The sequence below is a fragment of the Toxoplasma gondii genome, chromosome XII (genome assembly GCF_000006565.2).
Source record: "Toxoplasma gondii ME49 chromosome XII, whole genome shotgun sequence".
Taxonomy (NCBI): domain Eukaryota; phylum Apicomplexa; class Conoidasida; order Eucoccidiorida; family Sarcocystidae; genus Toxoplasma; species Toxoplasma gondii.
In genome coordinates this window covers 967,658-985,705 of record NC_031480.1, presented here as the reverse complement: position 1 = coordinate 985,705, position 18,048 = coordinate 967,658, and the positions used below count along the sequence as shown (strand labels likewise).

Below are 18,048 nucleotides of genomic sequence, written 5' to 3'. Positions count from 1 at the left end.
TTTCGTGGCTAGACTTTCCCTGTGTGCTGCTTTAAGACGGGAGGCCATTTCCAAAAGAGGAACGGCATGGACACTGCAGACGAAGGGTGCCTGGGTGCCCGAGAAAAAGAGAGAAAGAAGTTATCATGCCATCCTTTTCAAAGCTGACATTTCGAATTAAAAGTGAGTGAGTCACGTCTTCATGCACCTTTGTAGGCGTCGTTGATTTGGCAGCTAATGTCCATATCAAGGAGGAAAAACACAAAGGCGCGCTCCGCCCTCGCAAGAAGCCTCGCGTTCACGGGCGTCACATGACAACCGCGAATCGTCTTCCGCCTCGACAACGCAGCTAAAAATGGGTCTGCAGTTCGCAACCCTCTAATGGGCTACTGAAAAAGCTGGAAGAAAAAGAACCAGTAACGCCACCTGGATCTCCGCTTCCCGGTTTATTCTTTCGCGAAAACCACACAGGCTTCGCGCTTTCTGAAATGGACTCTCGTATTTCCAGTTCTGTTTTCTGTGTTCGATGTGTGCGTTCAGTCTCCTATCGGACGTCGCTGTCTCCGGTGGCTGCATGCGCCGACTCATCAGCTTCTTCGTTGCTGTCTACCTACAGTTCCACAGCTTCCCGTCGTTCTCTGGTCTCTCTCGTTCGGGGCTCGGTTGTCTCGGTTTTTTAAGATGCGCGCTGTCGCGACTTCTATGTTCGCCTCGAGAGGTCATCACCAAACGCAGAGACTGGACAAAAGGCCGGTCTCTGCGTTTGGTCCGCAAAAGATGTGCCGTGTGAGTGCCCAGAAACGCCGCAGAAAGAAAGCCATTTCCTCAGTCCTTTATTTCCGATGTGCTGCACATCACACAGACACTGTGTTCGAGAAGGACGGCCACTCCGGGTGTACGTACGGCACCCGGCGCCGCCCCAGACGGCGGTCTCGGACGCGTGTATACGGAGTTCTCAATACACATGTATGCAGACAGATAGACATGCAGCACATGTACAGGATTCATCATTCGCAGGAAGTATCAAGACGAGAAAAAAGTAGATGTTGCGGGTCTGATGATGCGCGAAAACGAAAAATTATTTTGGGGTGTACAAACACTCGGAGACGCCCGCACTCGGCGCCCCAGAAGACGCACGAGAAGAGCCGTCCGTCCGCTTCTCATCGTCGGTGCTCAGCTTCACGGTCTCCCTGGTATTCTCGTCCCTCCCTTTTGTTGTACCTCATAACTGGAGACAGTTTCTATATCCTGGGTACTGTGTTGCCTTGCGAGATTCGCGAGTCTTCCCTCTGTCTCTCCCGAAAGTTTACTCTCCAGTGTTTCCTCGCCTTCAGGCTGCCTGCTGAGGCTGAGGCTCGCCTACGGGCGCCGCGTTCTCAGCCTCGGGCAAGGCCTGTTCGCCTTCGTTCATGTTCACGTCCTCCTGAGGGGCAGGCTGCTCTGAGGCCGGCGGAGCCGCTGAAACAAACCACAGGAGTGGACACACAGACATACAGATGCGCATGCAACAACAAATATCTATGTAAAGAGAGAGAGGGAGACGCGACCTAAATCCGTCGTTTTGTGTGATTTCTTTTTGGTGCGACGCACCCGGTGTATACGTCTAGCTCTAGGGGATCTCTCAACAGGAGACACCACATCGCTCCATACTTTTCTGTGGTTTATACTTCTATGTAATATATATATATATACATACACTTGAGTATTCTCTGTGTATCGGACCACAGGCGTGGAGATGTATGGAGAAAAGCACGGGAGCTGGCCATTCGCGCGCGCTGGGGTGTCTCTTCAGAGGCGTTCGATGCAGTTGATTCGAGGCAGGAAGAGAGTTCTCGGTTCCACTCTTGAATACGAACCTGGCTTCGGACGAGGCGCAGAGAAAACCTTTTGGGTGAATCGCAACAGAGCATCGCGCTTGTTGTGCATGTCCAGAACCGTCACGATTGGATCCACGTGAGGCGGTAGGCCGCTCTGCTTCGCCATCTGCAAAGAAGAGACGCAACAGGCGCATGTCCAAACCAGTCAGAAGCCGCGGGACAGGAGAGAGGAGAACAAACGCGAGAACCGAGAAAAACACAGACGGACGAAGAGAAGGGGACAGAAAGCGAGGAAAAAAGCGAAGGCAAGAAGTCACACCAAAGGAAAGAAGAAGAAGAGAGGAAGAGGAAGAAAAGAGATGGAGGAAAAACCTTACCATTTCTGAGAGCCAGGCTTCTGTTTCGTTTGCCATGTCCATCACCTTTCGTTTCTCCTCGACGGGGATATGGGCGTACGCCTCGTCTTGGCTCTGCGCTGCCACCCGGCTCTCCTGAAAACGCCGAACATGCGTGACAGCAGAGAAGACGCCCGCTTCGAGGTCCGTTGGAAAGCCGGCGATGGGAACTCAAGCGAAGGCAACGAGCGACGACAGCTCGCACCCACTCGGAAAAACGTTAGAGCCAGACACCCCGAGAAGACCGACCGCATCTTGTCCAGTTTCAAACTCTTTCGCACCGCGAGACGACCACGATGATTTTTGTGAAAATTCGAAAGCGCGAACTCTGAACGTCTCGCTCCGCCTTGTTTCCCCAAACAACCGCTTCGCACATCCCCTTCGCGGGTGTACCTTGACCGCGGAACTTTGCATGCATACGCCCCGCCCTCTTCAGAGTTGACTGCGCAGCTCCCATCCCCGCCCCCGGTCCCTGCGTTCGCTCTCAAGTTCTCCCCGCCTCCTCTTCTCTCTACTCCTCCTCCTTGCCCGTCACTTACCGAGACTGCAGCATGCAGCAGTTGCTGGGCTTCTTGTCTGCCGGAGTACTCTTCGAACCGGCGCGAGACTTTTCCTCCGACAGCCTGGAGTTCCTCGAGTTTCGCGACGACCGCACTCTTGGCGACGGTGGAAATGTCCACCAGAGCGTCGTCTACCCACTGCTGCGAGGACTCCAGAAGCGCCTCAATTTCTGCTCGCTCCTCGGGCGTCGCGAAGTCTCGCATCTTCCCGGAGATGTCGTCGCGCAGCGCGTAGAGGTACGACTCCAACTCGTTCAGACGATCCATCTTCTCCCGTGTCAGGCGGTCCTCGTTGTCCATGTTCAGTTCGTCCTCACGGAAGTCTCGGAGCTGCAGAGTCGTCGGCCGGCCCGGCGCCTCCTGGACTTGGTACGGCACATCGACCTTCACGACTCTGACCAGTTTCCTCACTTCAGGCGCCGTCTCTGCTCCGGCTGTCTCCTCGCCGCCCTGCGCGACCTCGGGAGCCTCTACGGTCTTCTCTTCTTCTCGTCGCTGCTTCACGCACACCCGCGCGAATCGAAGAAGACCGAAAAAATTCAAGTGGACGAACACCTGGATCTCCTGGGGCTCCGCCGCCGGCGGCAGGGATACATGACAGGCATCTGAACGGAACAGAACGTGCAAACAGAGCAGGAGAAACGGGCCAAACAGGCAAATGGGGGGTCTCTGTTTATCCGATTTGAGTTATACTAATGTGAGCACATAAAATCATCGAGGGGAGGGCCGTTGAACGAAGCAGAAGGGATGGGAGAAGAAAGGAAGGGGAAAAGGGTGGATGGGGGGGGGCTTTGGAAGCAGCCTCGAAGTTCCAAGTGAAAACCTGTGTTTGTATGTCGTCGCTTGACGGCATCCCTTCACTCTGTAGCCTTCGTCCTGTATATCGCTGTCTCCCGTCTCTTGTCTGTCCACGCGGTGCGGTCTCGGGAGTGTATGTACAGCTGAAGGGGCCTTGGTCGCTCGAACCCGTCGTGTCCAGAAGGCTCCCAGATGCCCCGATGATCGATTTTTGGTAGCACGACACAAAAGTTCCACTGGTTCTCTTTCTAGTGTCATGGTCACCTCAACTCTGCTCCGTTAACACAGTAGTCCTGGAGTCCGGTAAACAACGTCCTCCACGCTCGAAACCTGTCGTCCAGCTCGCCGTGAGTACACTCCCCAAAAAACGCTTTCTATCGTACCGAGTTGCGCCTCAGGAGCTCCGGCCGGGAGGTCGGCGTACTGCGCCTTGAGCGTGAACGGGCCGCTGCGGAGGAAAGTGATCTTTCGAATTGTGTTTGTGTCGCTGCCTGCGGGGATCAAGATGCACTGCTCTCCCGCGGGCGTCTCGTGCTGGAGGGTCTCAAGACCGCTCTCCGCCTCCAACGGATGCCCCGAAGCCGACAGCGGCTGTACTTTCACTGGACTGTCTCCGTCTGTCCACGTCAGGCAAATCGGAAACAACGTCCTCTCGCCGAAGCCGTACTCCTTAACCTTGAAGCTCGCAGACGCCATGGCAGCCTGAAAAACCCAATTTCAAGAGAACCACAGACGTGGACACCTACACACAAACCAATCTTCCAAATAAATGTACAACTATACATACATATATATATATATATATATATATATGGGTGTGTGTGTACGTATACACATATGTGCAAAGGTATTCAAAAGTATATATATATATATATAAATATGAGTTTATGTGCCGCTTGACAGACATTCCCAGATTCGCAGACGAAGAGACATCTCTATATCTTGACGAGATACCTCGACCTATATATATATATATATATATACAATCACATGCGAGCATGCATAAATATATACAGGTGTGTGTAGTTGTATCCATACCAGTGCGCGTTCGAGTGTTGGAAGCCATTCGTAGAGAAGTGCAAAAAAAAAGGAATTTTTTCTCACCTGCAAGGCACAGCCTCTTGCGACGGTCTCGTCGGCAGCGAGAGTTCGCGAGAGTTCGAGACCGAAAGCGTTCGAAATGCATTTCTGCACCCAAGGGATTCGTGTGCCTCCACCGACGATTTCCACGCTGAACAAGTCTTCCTTCTTCAAGCCTGTAAAGGAGGCGATTGCACCGACGAAAGAGACGTTTTCTCTCTGAGACTTTCTTCTAAAAAGTTGAAAAAAATCCGGAGGAAAACGGATACCTCACGCCGTCCTCAACTTCTCTGCAAGATGCCCAACAGCGGTTCTCTCGAGTCCACAGTTCCCTTTGTTTCTTCTGTCGATACCCTCAGTCCAAAACGCTCAAGCGCAACTATATATACGGCTTCTACGCATGCAACAACGTGGAGATGCGCGCGCAAAATCTTGACGTACAGCCGAACACACACCGCCACATACGCATGCATATGCACCTATACATATATGCCTACAGACATACATATATATATATATATATGTATGTATATGTATATGTGGAAGAGTATATACTAAACAGCTGTCGAGGTAGAGCAGCAGTGAGTGTCTAGATGCAAGTGATGCGTCTTAGTTGCTGCGTACCGCTCTTGGTGAGGAGAGACTGGAGAAGAGTTTCCATTCTGGGCACCAGCGTTTTGCTGCACAGTTCTTCGAACACTTCACGGGTGAGGAGTCCAGAGCAGTCTTCATCTTCCATCAAACACTCGACGTGGAAAGAAGTTTCGGAGTTGGCCGACAGAATCTTCTTCGCCTTGTTCGCCTGGTCCTCCAACCTAAAAGGAAAAGAAGAACAAGTTTCTCGGCTTCCAGGCACTACCAGCGACGCCCACCAGCATCTCCTGTCTGTCTCCTGATGCTCGATCTGCCCCACCGCGCCTGGTAAAGGCACCTCCACCTGATCGTTCCCATACATGAATGACATGCAAGTCCACGAGCGCAGCAAGTAAGAACCGCATGCAAGACACGATCGCAAGTCCGCACCCAACGCAGGTACACCCACGATCAACGACCATCTTCGAAAACAGGCCCCGCCCCCTCGTGTTCTGTTAACGTATATCTATGTATATCTGTGTACACCCCACAAAGACGCATATCCACAGAACTTCTGCAGACAGACGACGCATCTGGAGGCACACAAAAGCCTTCTCGCATAGTGTTCGGAGCACATCGAAAAAACAACTCAGCGTCTGCTGTGTTCCTACTTCAGGCGCGCTTTGAGGCTCGAGAGAGGATTCATTTTCGTCTTCTTTTCAAACGCAGAGGCAAAGTGCTTCATGATTTCGTAGTCCATGTCGCGACCTCCCAACTCGCAGTCCGATACTTCCGCGAGGATGCGCAGGCGGTCCGCCCAGAAAGCCGCGATGCATGCAGACGTCGACGAATGTCCAACGCCGACGAAGGCTACGATGTGTGGACGGTCCGCAGCAAAGTGCTGGCGTCTGTACATGCCGTAGTCCAGACAAGCTGCGAAACACAGACAGAAACGATTTCCATTCAGAGCCACTCTGCCGCTGACATGAACATCGAAAGGGTGCAGATACATGCACACATGTACCCTTACACATACACAGCTCTACATGCATATACATATATACATATACACATATATGCATGTATGCAAGTATGCATGTAACTGGCATCGAGATTTGGATGCTCGCTCTGCATGAAAGGTCTCGGTACTTTCAGGCAGAGACGTTTGAGCTGTGTAGAGGACGCGGCACGAGAGCGGGGGTGTTTCGCGTTTCGCACTCTCTCTCTCTGAAGAGTCTCTTTTCGCCTTGACTCATGTTTTCGCTTTGTTCGTACTTGCGGCCATGTCGGAGATGATGCGCAGACACTTGAGGCCTGCGATTTGCGCGGCGTCGAGAAGCGCCGAGCGATTCGCGTCGCGGCACCAGGGCGGACAGGCGATGACTACCTCGCTGACCGGCTTCTGCAAGCTGCTCTCAGCCACTTGGCGCAACTTGGTTAGAAACGCAGCCGCGACTCTCTCCGCAGAAAACTCGACCTCCTTCCCGCGATACTGGACCTGAAGAAAGATGCACAGAGAGACGAAGTCGACGCACACTGGATGCCCAAAGAAGCGTCCGCAGTGCAGACGGGAAGGCAATTGAGAGAGAGGAAAGAAGGAGAGAAGGAGAGAAGGAGAAAAGAAGGGAGAGAGAAGCAAGGCAGAGTTGGAGATCCACGGCGACTGCAGAACGAGCTGTGGCATCTGGGTGACGGGGAGACTGCGAAGCGAGAGCAGAGCACATCCAAACTTACGCGATAGCCCATGACGTTATTCGGAGAGACTGCAGCCATGTTGTTCAAGGAAAGCTCCATTTCCTTCTTCAAGTGCGAGTTGGAGGCGTCAAACACCTCGCCCAAGATGTTCTTGAAGTATCGGCAGGTATTCTTTGCGTTGCTCTTCATCTGGACGCACGAACGCAGCGCCCAGAACACCGGAGATGAGACCTTGCCGGCGCAACCTTGCACAGTGCGAACGGGGAGGCATACAATCGTCACACAATTGCAGAAATCCACAAAGGACCGAGCCTCAGCTTCGACGCACGCGCGGTCCCAACTCGCTGCTGTACGAACTGCACCTTTCCTGGGAGCTCTTGACGAATGCATGCGTAGCGGTGGACTGTCTTTTTTGAGTCCTCTAGTGAAGGACTGTCCAGAGATAGATACGGACGAAAGAGGGAAGACCAGAAGCGAGCCACAGATATGCAAAGGAAATCAGAAACGGAGCAATCTTTCATGTTGCAGAAACTGCGGGGAGACGCCTACGCAGTCACCGCCGACGCAGGGACATCCAAGCGCCCGGATGCGGCCACAGAAAGAAAAAGACAGAAGAAACGAAACAGAGGGAGAGGAAAAAGGAGGGAACAGAGACGAGAGAGAACAGCAGGCATCAAGCAGAGAGAGAGTGGAGGGAACGGTCTTCGAGACGTTCGACACGACCTCGACCAAACCAAAGAAGCAAGGAAAGTCGGAACATCCGGACAGAGAAACGCACACTCTCCTGAGAGGTATGGGCTCTTGTCTGCAGCGGAAAAGCAAAGTGGTTCTTTCTGAGAAGGGAAGAGAGTACGGGAGTAGCGCATGCGCCTCCTGGACGAGAGAAGGGAGGGAACATCTTTTTCCTTCGGGTAGGAGAAACGCAAGAATGAACCGGAAGCGACGAAAACCTCCTCAAAGAGGCCCCATTCCTTTCTCCTGCAGGGTGTTCTATCCCCTGTGGTGTTGTCCGGTGGAGGCTTGTGTGCTCCATTACCTGCGCAAGGGCATGGTCACCCATCAGTCTGCGGTCCTCTGTAAATCCGACAAGAGAAGGTGTGACGCGGTCAGAGAGTTCAGTCGTCACGACGGAGACAGTCCCGCGCTGGACCGTCGCCATGACGCTGTTCAGGCTTCCGAGGTCGATGCCGATGACCGCCATTTTGCATGCACTGGACGCGGCGAGGAAGATGGAGGAGGAAGGCGGAGACAGGGAGGCGCGGCGGCCGAGAGTGCGAGGCGAAGGAGAGACAGACGGCCCTGGCGAATGCGGCAGGTCCAGAAGAGAGGAGAGGACGAGGAAAGCGTGGAGAGAAGAGACGCACACAACGGAAAGAGTCTGGAAAGCGAGGCGAAGGCGCGACACACAGAGGCACCGACGGCGAAGAGTCGCGGCAAGTCGGTGCACTGCGCGCGCTTGGACACGGCGAAAAAAAAGAGGCAAGAGAGGAAACGCGAACCGTGAGAAAAGGGACGACGCCAAGAGACACTGGAGATGAGGAAAAGGAGACGCGCAGAGGAGGAACGAGATGCAAAGAAGACGGAACTGTACCGCGTCCCCGATCGCGAAGAAAAAACGCGTGTGTGCGGCGCGCTCTCAAGAAGGGCAGAAAAAAGGTGAAGCAGTGGCTGCTTGCGTTGAGCCGACGGAGGCGCGCAGGAAGGAAGGAGAAATGAAGGCGAGTCTGTGGTGAAGAAAGAAGCCTTCGCAAGTCGAGAAAAACAACCGCGGACGCGCTTTCTTCTGCGCCGTTGTAACCTCGTCTCTTCAGCTCGTATACGTCGTCCACCTACACGCCCCCCAGGACGAACAGGCTCTCAGTGCGGGGTGCAAGCAAACGCGTCTGCGGCAGAGACCTGGCAGGATCAGAAGTCGACCGACACGCTGGAAACGGGAGAGAAGAGAACACGGAAATCACGTACGCCTCAAGGCAGAGTGGCCGAGGAATTCGCGCGCCTTCTCATCCCTTTCTCGGAGAAAAAGAAGGGAACGGTGCGACTCTCGCGTGACGCTGTGCGCACCGAGTGCGGTGCCGCCCCGCGCTGTGCGCCTCTTCGTCAGTGAACACCACGGCTCTTCGCCCCTGCGAGCTTGGCCTTTCTCGCAGCAAATTCTCTCTGTTTTCGCGCGACACACACTCCCCACTGACACACGTGACTGTCGCAGGCTTCGTGGTCTTCAATGCGCGCAAATTCACCTCCGAATAGGGAAAGAAACACGAGCGACGAAGCTCCGGTGCTCCCGGCCGCGCGGCGCTCCTCGGGTATATTTGTGCACCTGAGATACACGCAATCGCGTTGCTCGCTGGGGAACGGCAAAGGGCTGTGTGCAGGGAAGCTGCAATTCCTGAACTTTGCCAGGCCAAGTGACTCGTAAAGGACAAGAAACGCCCAGACAAACACTTTCAACTAACTTCCGGGGGACGCTCAGCGGCGGTAGACACCCAGAACCGCCTCCACCCACACGCAGCCGCATATCACCCTTCCGGACCACAGAACTGGACGAAGTCCAAGACCCGCTAGATTCTGAAACTTTCGATAGGAGTTCTGTCCTTTTCGAGAGCTCCGTGGCGGTTCAGAGTACGGCGCTCCTTCACTTCTGTAGAGCGAGGAGTGATATACGAGGACGATATTACTGGTGGGCTCGCAAGTAGCGAGCAACCGCCGGTTAGTGAATGGCCTGCGGCGCGCACGACTCCAGCTCAATGCTCCTACAGCTTGATTGCCACTTTCAGAACTGTACCAAAAATGAGTAGCAGGGGATGGTGATCAAGTTTCTGCTTTCAACAGGCATCCGAGAACGAACTATGCGACGCACTCGTTCCTCCTGTCAGTAGGGCCTGTGCGATATGCGGAGAGAACTCGCTTCCAACAGTGGTCTTGAGTGAAAAAAAAGCCGAGAACTAATGTATCGACACAAATGTCGTCGTAATTAAAAGGTTCACTCAGCAACTGGTTCACCATCAACTGCATTGCATCGACTTCGCACAGGCTGTCTTACTGTATCACATAAATTGCATGAATTACCTGCACAAGGATGTTTTTCCGCAACTCCTGGATCCTATTGACTGAGTGACCGACTGATGTTGCACTCGACAAGTAGTACGTGATTAGAGTGTTTTGAATCACTACGAGATCTGTGAGATTATTCGAAGTACACAACGGGGAAAGAAAAAAACGCGTACGCACATCGGACGTCTCCACCATGTTGTTATCGGGATAGTTTGACAGACACGTGCACTATTGGGGCTCGACCTCTGGAGAACATTTTGTAAAACCAGTCTGACAGAACTAACTACCGATAGGTGTGGTCCTTGTGCTTTTCCTGGGGCATATGAAAGACTGGGAAAAAACAAGCAAGAGAATTTCATACTGAATAGAATCTCCAAAGTGTTAACGGGTTCGTTTGGATCCCAACGAAACTGCGCCCGTGCACCACAGCGCTGTCAGACACTACGAGAGGTCAACGGGGAGAGTCTGTGCCAGTAGGAGTTATCGTGTATGCTTTCCCCATCCTCAGTCTACAGGGCTTCGTCTTCTTCTCTGCGTGTGAGATGTGATCAAATAGCGTACTGCATGCGATGAACGACACAAAGACAGCGCGTTTTAAGACTTCGTAGAGATTGTGGAGGGCATGTGTGTATTTTGACAGAAAGTGGTACTTTGACCCACGTCGAAGCGGAATCGTCTCCTCAGTACTCAAACCGGAAGATGAGGATCTGCTAACAGAAGTGAAGGGTTTATCCCGCAATCAGTCCAGAAGAGAAACGTGTTGGCGCAGACAACAGTAGGCGTTAGTCTGTCAGGTCTAAACATGCGTCACGTCTTTCTTCAAAATGCAATCCGCCAGATCAGGCATCTGGACACTCGTTTGTCCAGCACTCCTGAGAAAACAGAGGAAAGAGGGAATTATTTGAAATGTATTGCTGAAAATGGAGAGATGAGCTCTAGTATTATGCTAATCTTCTTGCCATCCCACTTCAGAAAACGAAATCGACAGAGGTCTTTTTTTAATCCTTGAACATGTGGAACCCCTGCGTAGCAAAAGTCGGACTCTTCTGCTGTAAAAGATTCACCAAGCAAAAACAGGGTCCCATCTGACGAGAGGCAAAGCATTGGTAAGCACGTGCATACCAGGCGTAAGAAGCGTTCATCCAGTTGCTACAAGGGGACGAGGCCGCCAGTAGATGAATGACTTTCTGGGTGTGTGGTATGATCTTCTCGATTAGTATATGTAGTGCCATACCACAAGCAACTGCGAAACAAGAGCGAGAAGCAATGCTTGATGAGTCAGCGCATGTATGTGTTTTGGATCGCGTGCCCTGTCATCCGACTTAAGGCCTAGCAAAGTCATTATGCTCCTAATGCGGACATTGTACGGAGAATGGCAACTGTTTTGTACCCTTCTATATTGTGGGTTCCCGACAGGCCAACGGAAACTTTTGTTTTGTTACCGCAGGCGTTTCTCTTTTCAGTCTTCGAGGGCGATAGTGAGCAAAAATATCAGCGTTCCACGACGCACTCTTTTTCATCTCGCGTCAATTGAAGCGCAGCCCGACGACTTCCCGATAGCTCAACCCTTCAGTGCTAAATTGGTGGTTTTGGAAGTGGAAGTAAGACCCCTGGCATATCATATCTTGGCGCATACTCGCATCGGGCAAGAAGAATGAGGACACACACACAGCACGGCTACGTTGTGGACCGCTCTGTTGTCACTCCACACACACGCACACACCGATGTAGTGCACCTCCATATATTCACACTCCGGCTGAAATGATGATATTACGGGTACTGCGCATCCGTTAGGCTCCAGTTAAGTTCACCATTAAAATTGAGACATTAAGGTTATTCGATATCGATTAGTGTTCGAGTCAGTTCATTGAAAGCCGTTTCACCGTTGCGGTTGTCAGGAAATAAACTTCGCGAGTAAGATCCGAGTCTGGACCCCAACGATCTGGATAGACCAAAGAAATCTGTGTGCAACTGTAAAAGAGACATCGGGTGGTAATTTCGATTTCAGAAAATCTGTGGAAACTCAGACTGAGCATCTCTTGTGGGAGTGCACGTCCGCATTCGCAGTGCCTGAACGACACACTTAACTCTTCGCGCAAAAAGGGCTGACACCTGGTTGCCATGTAGAACCAAAGAACTGACGCACCAGGAAACGCTCTTTCACGCATTTGCAGTGTATATACACCGGAAAACGTCGCGCACGCAATTATCTTGCGCCGCACTTGCCACACCGTTCAAATGGCGTTCTTCCGGAGGTGGGGTTTCTGCTTCTCGTTTCCGTACTCGTTCCTCTCTCCTACATGCTAGTTTGCAAAGAAGTTGCAACAGGTCCTGTACTCTAGCGACATAATCGAGCCAGGAATTTACAGCACGGAACGACAGAAAGCCTGACGGTTCTACGGATATTCGCCGCGGCCTCGCATCCGTCCACCTGTGTGTACTCCACGCTACAAAAGAGTATCGACTGGCAAATCATTTTATAAGTCCCTTAATTTGTATCTTTATATCGCCCTAGGCTTGTTGGCTATCCAGGCAGCTTCCACAAAAAGACGACCTCGAAACAGACGCCCTGTTGAAGCTCTGTCGGCTACTGCGCATGGTCGTGCTCTGCACCTGAAAAAAAAACGAGCTGGCCTGAAAACCTAGCGAGCCGCTTCCCTCTTTTCCGTTTTCTGTTTCCTTGCGGTTCGCTCCGATCTCTTCGCGGCCGCATTTGCTTCGCGGCTTTTCGAGTTTCTTTGCGGCGATGCCATCTCTCTCTGCGGCGTTCAAGACAACCCGCTGGCTTCCGCGCAGGGGGAAGAGCCTGGACGGTTAGGCGCCGCTTGCGGGAAAAGTGGACGAAACGCGCGCGTCCTCGCGATTTCTGTTTCGTTCGCCCGTCGGCTGGCGCTGTCTCTAGCTCTCGAGGTTGGCATTTCTTGTCCCTTTCTGTTTCGCGTCGGAAGCGGCATTTCGCCGACTTTGTTTATTTTCTGCCGAGTTTGGGACTCCCACTCAGCGCCTTCTTTTTATGCGAAAAGCGGGTGCAGACAGAAATCGCTGGAGAAAGACAGTCCCGCGCGCGTTGTAGAATTTGCGCATCTGGGCGCTCTCTCACGTGGAAGACCTGCTACACTCTCTGTACAGCAGCCAGCTCGCGCGCGCGCGCGTCTGCATACTTTCCACTTTTCTCGCCAGTTCCAAGAGTCCTTTTCCGTTTTCTCTGGCGCCGTCTCTGCGGCCTCTCACCTCGGGCCCACATTTTCGGGAACCGTTTTCCTGCTCTCGGCCAACTCCAAAATGGCAGGCGCCCCCGTCGCGGCCGCCCCTGCGGCTTCTTCCCGCGTTGCGGGCGACAGCGGCCGATCCCGCGCACTTTCTTCGTTTTTCTCCGTTTTTTCTCTCTGCGTTTTCTCCGTTTTCCTTGCCACCCCCACGGCCGTTGTCGCCCAGCTCAAGTTCGTCGGTCTCGGCAACTGGGGCTCCGGCAGCTACGGCCAGAAGACTGTTGCAGACACGCTGAAGAAAGTGGCTGCGAACGAGCATATCAGCTTCATCGCATCGCCCGGCTCCAACTTCCTCGGCGGAGTTTCCAGCCTGAACGACACCAGGTGGCAATCCGAATTCGAGAATGTGTACAGCGACGCCAACGGCGCGCTCAAGATGCCCTTTTTCACCGTTCTTGGTGTCGATGACTGGAGTAGAAACTACACCTCTGAGGCCCTGCGCACCGAGCTCACCTATGCGGTCACCAGCGAACAAATCAAGGACGGAAAACTCGCTCCAGCGGACGCGACTGAGGCCGCTGCCGCCGAAAACCACGGATACCCCAAGTGGACTCTGCCGAACTGGTGGTATCACTACCTCATGCACTTTCCCGCAAACACCGGTAGGTGCAGACGAGACGGAATCAGAAACGTTGTTCGAAAACTGCCTGAAAAGAATGCAACAGACGCATGGCGACACCTGGGCACACGCTGGTAGACGGGTACACATAAATGAAAGAAGGAATATATATATATATATATACATATAGAGAGAGAGAGGTATATGCGTGAATTTGAAAAGGCTGGGAAGGGGAGCACATGTGGAATTCCCTGCTGTGCGCGAGTTTTGAAGCCAGAAGATACAGAAATCCAAGATTCGTAGACAGAGGTATAACGGGCAAAACGTGAATGCTTGTGCAAAGGTAAACATGTGGATGTGTTTACAAAAACCAACGGCGAGAAGTGTGGAATTTCGGCGCACACACGCACCTCTGCTTCGCTACAGACTCTCGATTCTGCTCTTGCGTTCCGTCTGGCGCCCCAAATGCTCCCTGTGAGGGAACGATGGCGTTCTAAAGTCTTCGCATCTGCGTAACACCAGACATACGGACTTTCATGTTATTTCCGGGCTCGTGTCGTCTCTAATCCTTCTTCCGTTTCTCTATCTCATATATGCGTATATATATATATATATATATACCTTCGCACGCGCAGACACGTGGACTCGGATGTAGTCAAGTTGGAAGACACAACCAGTGTGGAGGCGAACGAACCCTCCGAGCTTCGTTTCTTATGCGCTCGTGGACTCTTCTGTTGGCTTCTGTTCTTTGTTCGCATTTCAAACAGCAGAGCTATTTTCTCCACCGTGGTCCGTATCTGCGTTTCTCTCACTGTACGTGGATCATGTCGGTAGATGTGTTTTCCACAAGCGTCCAGCTGGCATATGGACGATTTGATCCTTTTCGATTTTTTACTGGAGGACCCTTTCGTCCTTTCCGCGTGCGTTCGTTTGCAGGAGGTGCATTCATCAACTCTGGCCACAAGGACATGAGTGTGGGAATGATTTTCATTGACACCTGGGTGCTGTCTTCGTCGTTCCCGTTCTCGAACGTGACGAGTCGCGCCTGGGCGGACCTGGAGAAGACCCTCGAGCTCGCTCCCAAGATTCTGGACTACATCATCGTGGTGGCTGACCGCGCCGTCTACTCGAGTGGCGCTTCCAAGGGTGACTCCATGCTCCAGTACTACCTCCAGCCTCTGCTGAAGAAGGCGAACGTCGATGCGTACATCTCCGGCTACGACTTCAGCCTCGAAGTCATCTCTGTGAGTCGAGAACCCGTGGTGGGAGTCCACTGACGCGCGTGTGTCTGTTTGGGTCCGACGCAAGCGAGAGACGCTTTTGTGGTGAAGTGGTATTTCAGCCTTCAGCATGAAAATTTCAAGATGCAGAGCGTGTGGGGGAGGGCGACGCAGCGTCTAGCGTCTAGATAGGTCTGCAGCTTCGCCCCAGTGAAAAACGAAAACTGAACTGAGAACAGACGGACAAGCTCGGAGAGAGCGTGGAACTCCGTTCGTCGGGATGGGGTGACCGTGGGTTCCTCAGAAACTTCGTTTCTACGAAGGAGTCTAGCCAAGTCGGTTTCTTTGGAATCCCTTAGTTTTCCTTGACGTTTATGTGAGTTTTTCGCCCCCGCATCTCCACTTTCTCTGTCAGGACGACAACATCAGCCACGTAAGCTGCGGTGCCGGCTCCAAGGCCGCGGGATCCCCCATCGTCAAGCACTCTGGGAGCCTGTACTACGCAGGCGAAACCGGTTTCTGCCTCTTCGAGTTGACGGCGGAGGGTCTGGTCACACGCCTCGTCAGCGGAACGACAGGAGAGACTCTCTACACTCACAAGCAGCCTCTGAAGAACCGCCCCGAGAGAAAATCCGTAAGCAACCGATAGATTTCCTCTTCACATGCGACGCGTGAAGCTGTGATGAGTCGACTTAGATGGTGACTTTCGGGCGTATGCGCATCCGAGTTCTCGTGCACCGACAATGTGTTTTTTCTTCTTGTTCTTCGGCTGTGTCGGTCCGAAGAAGCGATGCCTCTAGTCCCCATTGTTTGTTTTGAAAGAAGGGATGCCTTCAATTCTTACCGTTTGTTCCTGTTTCTTCACTGTATCGCCTCGGCAACTGAATGCCTTTAAGGCTTTGTACGCAGTCTCGTTTCGAATTGTTGCGCGGATGCCTTGCCTTTGCAGATCGATGCCTTCAACTTCGTCAGTCAGTTGCCTGAGGTTCGTTACTACCCCGTTCCGGAGATGGGCAAGATGCCGGGTCGCGACGTCTTCGTCCGCGTGGTCGGAACGATCGGTTTGTGCATCGCCACCATCTTTTTGTCGCTCTCTGTCGCGAACGGTCTCTCTCGCTACATGAAATAAATTGGGGAAAGGGAACTGCGGACCCCAGGAGAGGAATCCAGACGGGCGAAGCGTACGTTTGAGGAGTGACGGAGTAGCAAGGGCGACAAAGTGCCTCGAGACGTCCCTCTGGATGGAAGCCTGAGATGCAGAGGTGCACGCGGTACATGCGTTCCACGTGGTCTTTCGAAGGCCTCTGAGAATGCGCGCCGTTTTCCACATTTCTGATTTGTTTCCAAGGAAAACGAACAGCCGCTGCATCCGATACAAATATGGAGGGTAGCGGCACCTGGGAGGGGTCCTTGTGTCTCTTGCGATTCCACGCAGAGTCACAGGGGTCTTCCGACAGCTGCAAAGCCTGTGGGGAGGGACGTTTCCGATGCATTTTGAGAAAAGTGAAGCAGCTACCCGAACAGACATTCGACACGCGGGTTTGTCGCCGCGAGAACAGCGATAAGTTTTGTGCGCAGACCAGTGTGGATACTTTGTAGACCCACAGACGGCCGAGACGGCGTATCCCAGAGGAAAATATATCTACGTATGTGCGTGTGTGACTACCGTCGTCCCGATGTATTCGCGACTCTTTCGCGTGGACGTGTGTCTTCGCGTGAACGGCGCGCACCGTGGGATCAGGTAGAGTAGAAAAGAGATGCGCTGGTGTCAGATTCTTTTCAGTGTTCTCTTCTCTCTGAGGAAGAGGGCGTCTTTGTCAGATTTCGGTCTCTCTTCTCTACTTATTTGTCCCGTATACACACCTCTCGGATCGCCTCAGGGAGTGCGGTGCTGCTCTCTTCAGAGAGGAGACATAAACCCTGCAGCTAGCGACAGCAAAGGCCGTCCTGTGTCTGCCGTTGAGGGGGGCCTCGTCTGGTGGGGACCTTTGCATTGTTTTTCTTGTGTTACCTCTTTATGTTTTTTCAAAAGAAAAAACGAGGGATCGGCTCCTTTTTCTCTTCGACAAACCGCCCCTAAACCCCCATGTGTCGTGCGCTTTGCACGGGAATCGCCATCCCGGTTGTCTTTTTCCCCGCTGTGTTTTTTCACAACTCTCGACTCGTGTGTTAACGAATCCAAACACCCCGAGCCGAGTTCGCGCGGCTCTTCGCGAAAGGAGGAGCATGCACCTCGCTACAGAGAGACAGAAAAAACAAAACATGCGCGTGAGGCAGCAAATGTCGGAAGAAATCTGCTCAGCAAAAGCGCCGTACACGCGGATGCACACTCAGCTCTCCTCAAACTGATTCCTCGATAACAGAGACTTTGAGCAAAACACGAGAAACAGGCCACACAGACAGACGCGGATCCTCGGTACACCTTTCCTTTCGCGCTTTCGCCAGGAGTGAGCCTGCCGGAAAGAAAGAACCTACAGACCAGCGGGCCCAGCACCGAACAAGAAGCGACGCACTGCACGCACGGGGAAACGGGGAAAACCAGGAAGAACCGCCTCGCTTTTGTTCGCGCCAGTGAACAATCACAGCAGGAACCTAGGTCAGCTTTCCCAGTTTCACGGTTCAATGAGTCAGGGGAAGAAACCTCCATGGACGATACTGATATACACATACACACACAAGCATGCGTGGATACTAGCACGCGGAGACCTTTCGTTCTGTACTCGTTTTCGAGTCGATACAGGGAGAAGATGGAAAGACGAGAGAACGGTGAAAGCGGTTCTGAAGTTCTGAAGTCCCTTGCGGCGACAGGTGTGTCACATTCCTTTGTGTTCCATCGGCCTTCCCACAGTGTGTATGTGCTTCATCCCACGTAACTGGGTTTCCTTCTTAGTTCCGCTGTTGTCAGTTTCTCTGGCTTTTCTTCCGCAGCCAAAAACTTTTGGCAGAGCTCCTGTCGACTCCGTCGTGGAAATCCACAGGCTCAAAATCGCAAGGCAAGAGTAGCGGCTTTTGTTCGCACCCCGAGAGAAACGAAAGGTCTGTCTCACTTTT

At 52.8% G+C, this 18,048-nt stretch overlaps 2 protein-coding genes across 2 annotated transcripts; one reads left to right on the top strand and one right to left on the bottom strand.

Moving 5' to 3' along the window:
• Positions 1-795: 795 nt before the first annotated feature.
• Positions 796-8,841, bottom strand: TGME49_219310 (DnaK family protein). Its single transcript, XM_002370654.2, has 11 exons — positions 7,934-8,841; positions 6,937-7,086; positions 6,478-6,700; positions 5,874-6,135; positions 5,254-5,444; positions 4,654-4,805; positions 3,933-4,251; positions 2,731-3,356; positions 2,174-2,287; positions 1,836-1,962; positions 796-1,437 (listed from the first exon to the last, which is right to left on the bottom strand). The coding sequence occupies exons 1-11, from the start codon at positions 8,096-8,098 to the stop codon at positions 1,310-1,312; spliced, it is 2,457 nt and encodes an 818-aa protein (XP_002370695.1). The 5' UTR covers positions 8,099-8,841; the 3' UTR covers positions 796-1,309.
• Positions 8,842-12,510: 3,669 nt separating this feature from the next.
• Positions 12,511-17,187, top strand: GAP50 (acid phosphatase GAP50). Its single transcript, XM_002370655.2, has 4 exons — positions 12,511-13,820; positions 14,714-15,021; positions 15,413-15,631; positions 15,947-17,187. Exons 1-4 carry the CDS (start codon positions 13,232-13,234, stop codon positions 16,124-16,126), a joined length of 1,296 nt encoding a protein of 431 aa, XP_002370696.1. The 5' UTR covers positions 12,511-13,231; the 3' UTR covers positions 16,127-17,187.
• Positions 17,188-18,048: the final 861 nt, after the last annotated feature.

Excerpts from the sequence above, each read along its gene's own strand:
- TGME49_219310 (XM_002370654.2), bottom strand. The coding sequence starts at position 8,098 with ATGGCGGTCATCGGCATCGACCTCGGAAGCCTGAACAGCGTCATGGCG. Across the intron at positions 3,357-3,932 it reads AGCTCCTGAGGCGCAACTCG|ATGCCTGTCATGTATCCCTG; the intron begins GTACGATAGAAA and ends TGTTCCGTTCAG. Across the intron at positions 1,963-2,173 it reads AAGCCTGGCTCTCAGAAATG|ATGGCGAAGCAGAGCGGCCT; the intron begins GTAAGGTTTTTC and ends TCTTCTTTGCAG.
- GAP50 (XM_002370655.2), top strand. The coding sequence starts at position 13,232 with ATGGCAGGCGCCCCCGTCGCGGCCGCCCCTGCGGCTTCTTCCCGCGTT. Across the intron at positions 13,821-14,713 it reads GCACTTTCCCGCAAACACCG|GAGGTGCATTCATCAACTCT; the intron begins GTAGGTGCAGAC and ends GTTCGTTTGCAG. Across the intron at positions 15,632-15,946 it reads ACCGCCCCGAGAGAAAATCC|ATCGATGCCTTCAACTTCGT; the intron begins GTAAGCAACCGA and ends TTGCCTTTGCAG.